Here is a 5881-nt window from a genome sequence, read left to right as displayed (position 1 = left end):
CGGCGCTCACCGCATACACACACTCCGCACACACGCAGCAGAGAGGCGCACGGCCGGCCCTCCTTCGCCCCGCTGTGCTGACTGCATGCCCGCCTTGCCCGGTGCAGGGACGGCACGTCGCTGAAGCAGCCCCGCCACCGGGCACCCTCGGGAGCCGGGCAGCGCCACCATGGCAGAGGAAAGCTCCGACGTCCCCAAAGAGTTGATCGGTAAGAGATAGGGCACGGCCGTGGGGATGGGGAGGAAGGGAAACGGGAGGGGGGCAAGTTTGGAGGCCGCCGTGCGCGACCCCGGGCTGCAGCGCTAACAGCGAGGGGGACTGCAGAGGGACCTGGGGGTAGGGTCGCGGCGACGGGAGGGAGGGCATGTCAGTGGAGCCGGGGAGAGCTCCGCGAGAGCTGGCTGGGTAAGCTGAGGGGGCCCTACGGATGCCCGAGCGGGGTCGGGCGGACTCTGAGGAGGGGGCGGGGGGCAGTGAGGCTGAGCCACCGGCGTTTGGCCCCGCTGCTGCCTGTGGGGAATGGGCGGGCGGGGGCTGCAGGCCTGCGGCGAGAAGCAGGGAGGCGACCCTGGGCAGGGGCTTTACCCGTGTAGTGGCCGTGGGCAATGCGGTCTTCTTCGCCGCTCCAGCCCGGCGGCGGGCGGTGACCGGCAGCTACGGTCCGGCTCCCACTGTGCTTGTCCTCCAGAGAGCTCTGCCGACTAGCAAGTCCGAGGGGTCTGAGAGGGCCGCCAGACGCGCAGTGCAGTTGGCCCGGCTCGCCCGTGCCTTCCGCAGCGCCTCCCGGCCGGGGCAGCGGCGCCGAGCGCCTCAGTCTGACGGCCTGGGCTCAGGCTCTGCACTGTGGCTCTGGTCGTTATTTTTCATTTTCACCCCTGGACTTCGTACCGTTTAAGATTAATTTTCCTATGTACGTACGCGGGAGCGAGGGTATTTGTAATTAAAGTTTTATGGCCACATGCGCCCAACCCCCTGTGTTGCATGATGTGCGCTTAGGAAATCACAGGTGACGGTAAGGACCCTGCTGATGCCGTCATCGCGGCTGGGGAGCTTTCCATACATGGATCACGAACGCAGTACATTGATAACCAGTGTCATCAACAGGTCTGATGCTCTAGACCTGATCCTCGGTTCCCTTGCTCAGACATACTCCCTTTGGTTGCGGGTGCAGCTTTGCCTATTGAAGAGCAATCTAAGGATCTCACAAACATGAGAATAACGATTTAAAGTGTTGCTTTAATGACATGGAAGCAGAAATTTGTCAGGCAACAGCATACATGTTGTATTGATTGCAGTCCGACAAACCTTACCTAGTTCGTTCACACTGTTGGGTTTCCCTCAGTTTCATCAGTCAGCACTATAGGTGGTAACTGGTTTTAGCATTTATGAGATGTTGGGAAAAAAAACGGATGGTTACAGATGCTGTAGAATTATTTTTTTTGTCTGTGCAGACAGCTCTATTTTTGCAGCCCCTGAAATGTACAAACCGTGTGGTTTGCTTTAGTCTGTAGCTTACTACTAGGAAGTGAGGGGCTGGGAAATGTACTAGGAGTAGCCATGGTCAAAAATACGAAGTTTTTGGGTTTTTAAATGTACAGGCATGTTTGAGGTGCTAATAAGTGGCACATATTATAGGGATGTGGTACATATTACAGGGAAGAGCAAAGTAAGCATCTTACTCCATCCCCTGCTCTGGTGGTGGTGTTGAACAATTTTAAGAATTAGCCCCCCCCAAACTCATGCCCTGCACCTACCCAACTTGCTGTGTCAGGGGCTCTTCTAGGGACTGTGGGTCTGTTCACACAGATTGGTTTGATATCTATTAGTATTTTGGTGTTTGCATGTTAAAATTTAACATCTTAAATAGGCTGTAGTAACCCCTTGTTTTGAGAACAGAATGAAATAATATGCCTTAACACTTAGTGATTGGTAGGTGGAGATTAAGCTAGAGGTAAGCATGGTTGAGCTCCAGTTTTTATTCTCTTACTTCCCATGTGACTTTTGGGGTCTTGTGGGTCATAGTCTTTAAAAAACTTTCTTTACTGTTGACTTACTTGGGTCCACTCCTCCAAGCTGCAGGTGTCTGAAGACTGGTAGTAGAAACAGATGAGCACTTTAAAATACAAGCCTTAATGTTATGTTTCCAACTCTGTGTCTGAAGCCCTACTAAGTCTACTTGCCACCCAACGTGTGAGGAAGTGTCCTCAGTCACATGGGAAATATCCATGAAGCCTGTGTTAAGTCTCTGAAGTGTTTCATAGTCCTCTATGAGAGACAGAGCCTTAGAGGGAACTGGCACGTTAACACTTTGTGGAGTCTTGAGTCTCAGGCTGGTTTTTTCCCTGTGGCTTGTTGCAGTAAGACTGTTGGAGCTGAGGGCATGTAGTCACTCTCACTGCTGCCGTGTGGGACCTGCGGGACAACAAAGGGTGCAAGTCTCACCATGCTGGTGCCTTGTGAGGAAGTACCTTGCTAGACACAGGGAACCTGACCTGTTTGCGGGACAGGAGAAACTGAAAGGCAGAGGCTGGAGGTAGAGATAGCAGGGACAGCAGCAGTACTTCTCCTGCAAGAAGGCAGAACTTCATGAAAAAGAGAGCATGGACGTCTTGCTTCTCGGTCTCCAGGCAGAGACACAAAGATCAGGATGAGGCATTACCTCTGAGAGAGGAAGCCTCAGGAGAACAGCTCGCATAAGTAGGATGGGGCTGAACTTTCCCCTGGGCTCTGCTTACCTGGCTGCTCAGGGAGCTTACAGCTTGGCTCCCGACCAGGCGGTTGTCCAGGGAGCCGGCTGCGCTGGCTGTTTGCCACGGGGCTGTTGCTGCGGCTTGGGACAGGCTTCTCGCTGGGCAAGCCGCTGCTACCGAGGAGCTTTTGTTTCCTGATAGGAAAATTAAAATCCCGGTGGGAAACGTGCCGATTCTGCAGAAAGAACTCTTTCTGGTGGAGAGTCGCTGCGGCCAAGCGCGTTTCTGACTTGCACTCCCTGCTGCCCTGCAGGCAGAACGCTCTGACCTGAGCTAAGCGTGCGGGTTTAATAAACGGTGCTTGTTTGCACTAACGCGCTCTGAGTACTAGATGAAAATTGTGTAGAAAAGTGCCATACAGAGCACTATAATAAAAAGTCTGGGGAAGAGACCACCGAATTTTAGCCTTTAAACTTCAGTGTGCAGGAGGGCAAAGTGTGCGTGGCTGGGAGGGGTGGAGCCTGGCTTTTTAAAGAGGACAGTTGTAGTGCTGGAAATAGGTTAATGTGTTTAGACGATTCTTTCTCATTCCTTTTCAGTGGGCGCTGGGCAGTCAGAGTTACAGAAGATGCCAAATGGGCTCTTCTAGATGAACTTCTCTGCTTATCTCCAAGTTACATCAATGTCAGTAGTTGTATAAGCTTTCTGACATAGATTCCTGTGTCTGTGTTCCCTTCAGGCCAGGGTGCATACGTAGATGGGAAACGCTGTCTCCTTTGGTACTTGGCAGGGAACGCAGACACGTGTATGCATATACATATTGAAACATGGTAATTAATGTAACTTTGGTGTTGGCACCGGGAGGCAGCTACATTGTCGTTGGGACTTGGACCGAGACCAATATTGCCTTCCAGGGCATCCACTACATTGCTCTTAGGTGTTAGTGTCTGGAAGCCTGCTTAGTTTGCTTTGCAAATTGAGTGTGCAAAATGCAAAATGTGCAAACACTTGCTTTCTGTTATCTGACCCATTTAGCTTCCCTGATATTAACAATAAGCTAATTTTTAAATTTATTTTTGCTTTCAATGCAAAGAGCTAATTTGTTTTAACAAGCTTTTCAAATACAGATGATACCAAGTGAGGAATTTGTTGTGTTTTCCCAGAGTAGAGCTAAGCAGTGCTGGGGCTTGTCTTGAGAGTGCTTTTGATGTGTAAGTACTGCTGGAAAGAGGTATCAAGTTGTGTTCAGAATCCTGGCATATAAAACTGATGGTCATGGTACACATAAATTATTGTGAAGGTGACATACTTAACAAAAGTTGTCCTTGTGTTATGTTGGTTTAGTACTGGTGTATGTGGATGAACGCAGGCAGTTGAACAACATGGCTCTGCATCTTCCTGCATACTTGTAAGTGGTGTTTGTTTTGTTCTCATGTTGACACTGAAGATATTTAACTAAGATATTTTCTTTTATTTTAGAAAGTGTCAGGGATGTTATTGGGAGGAAAATCAAAATTTCGGTCAAGAAGAAAGTAAAGCTGGAAACCAAGGGAGATAAAGTGGATAACAGAATATTGGTAAGTGAGATAAATCTCTCTGATAAAGCCTCTATCTCCTCAGGAGGTATTGTGATGGTTTGGATGTTACCCGCCCCTGCTACCCCCCCCACTTTAGAAATCACCCAGACTAGACTCAGCCAGCTCTGGAAATTGAATGAAGCTTTGTATTTACAGCTTAGCACAATATACAAGCAGATATTTACAGTATATACAGTTGTATACAGAAATATACAAGGTAAAAGGTAACACAGAAACACAACTCCCCTCCCTGAGTCTCCAGGAGGGGCTCCCAACTGCCCTTCCACCTTCTCCCACCCCTCTCTACCTTACCCCAGACATTGCCTTGTGCTCAAGGAAGAATGGAGGGTTGGCCAGGGGGGTTAGGAAGCAAGTGGATTAATCAGGTTAGGTTAGAGAGAGAAATGCAGCTCAAAGCCCAGGCAGTGACCGAATGTCTTATCTATGTTTGGATTCTTGCTCTTATACATCTCAGTAAGACTATGAGTGAAGTAGACCTCACCATTATTTCTCTTTCACAGCCTGTAATCTAGTTCTTCTCACCAAAACATTCTAGCTAGCTTCAAACTAGCACAATCCACTCCTGTCTGTTTCACTCAGAGTATTGCTGAGAACTATCTGATCTAATCTAAACCAGTATTTACATTAATTAATATCACAAGTTCAGTTCACACTTCATTCCGACTATCTCAGATGTAGGTGATTCAAAAGCTCAGAAAACAGCAAACAGTTTGTCTCCTCACAGGTGAGACAAGAACAGGGGCTCCCAGGTGATGCTGGGTTCACACTCATGTACTGTAGATTCTTTCATTGAATGCCTATAGTACCTAGAATAGAAAACTAACAGCTTGTATTATACACTGTGAATTTAAACTCTTTCAGCATTCTCTGTGGAATGCACTGGATTTCACCATTCTCCTGCATTACCCAGTAGATGTGACCAGGACCTTCAGCAGAGACCACCCCTCGGACAGGTTTCCTTTCGCCAGAAGGAGAAAATACCCAAACAGTTTTCCCTAACAGATTCTTTTCACGTACAACAGGAACTTTATCACCATCTACTGTTTACTGAACCTCTACTCTTTACCAAACAAGCTGCTTGTGCTAAATGTTTGTCCCAGTTTGTTAGAGTTCCACTCCCCATGGCTTTCAGGGCGGTTTTCAGCAAACTGTTGTAGCGCTCAATCTTCCCTGAAGCTGATGCATAGTAGGGTATGTGATAGATCCACTCAATACTGTGCTCTTTGGCCCAGTTTTTCTCAGGATTGCTCTTGAAATGAGTGCCATTGTCTGACTCGATTCTCTCTGGAGTTCCACATCTCCACATGATTTGTCTTTCCATGTCAAGAATGGTGTTACGTGCAGTAGCATGTGGAACTGGATAGGTTTCCAGCCTTCTGGTACTGGCCTTTACCATCGTCAGCACATACTGCTTGCCAGAATGAGATCAAGGTGAAGTGATGTAGTCAATCTGCCAGGTTTCACCATACTTGTACTTTGACCACTTCTCACCATACCATAAGGGCACTTAGCCTGCGTAATAGCAGCACAGGTGTCACAGTCATGGATGACTTGGGTGATAGCCTCCATGGACAAGTCAATTGACCTATCGT

The 5881-nt window shown here is 48.5% G+C and overlaps 1 protein-coding gene across 4 annotated transcripts in view; it reads left to right on the top strand.

The window, feature by feature from the left end:
* Window positions 1–127: 127 nt before the first annotated feature.
* Window positions 128–5881, top strand: part of CARMIL1 (capping protein regulator and myosin 1 linker 1) — a 244731-nt gene continuing 238977 nt past the window's right edge. For all 4 annotated transcript variants that reach the window (XM_064150101.1, XM_064150102.1, XM_064150100.1 and 1 more), the window contains exons 1-2: window positions 128–209; window positions 4171–4268. In XM_064150101.1, coding sequence (XP_064006171.1) covers window positions 170–209; window positions 4171–4268 — 138 coding nt within the window. In that variant the 5' untranslated portion in view covers window positions 128–169. The remainder of the gene's footprint in view (window positions 210–4170; window positions 4269–5881) is intronic.

This window comes from Pogoniulus pusillus, chromosome 10 (assembly GCF_015220805.1).
Source record: "Pogoniulus pusillus isolate bPogPus1 chromosome 10, bPogPus1.pri, whole genome shotgun sequence".
NCBI classification, from domain to species: Eukaryota; Metazoa; Chordata; class Aves; order Piciformes; family Lybiidae; genus Pogoniulus; species Pogoniulus pusillus.
Note: the sequence above shows the minus strand (reverse complement) of the source record. Positions and strands in the feature narration are given on the sequence as shown.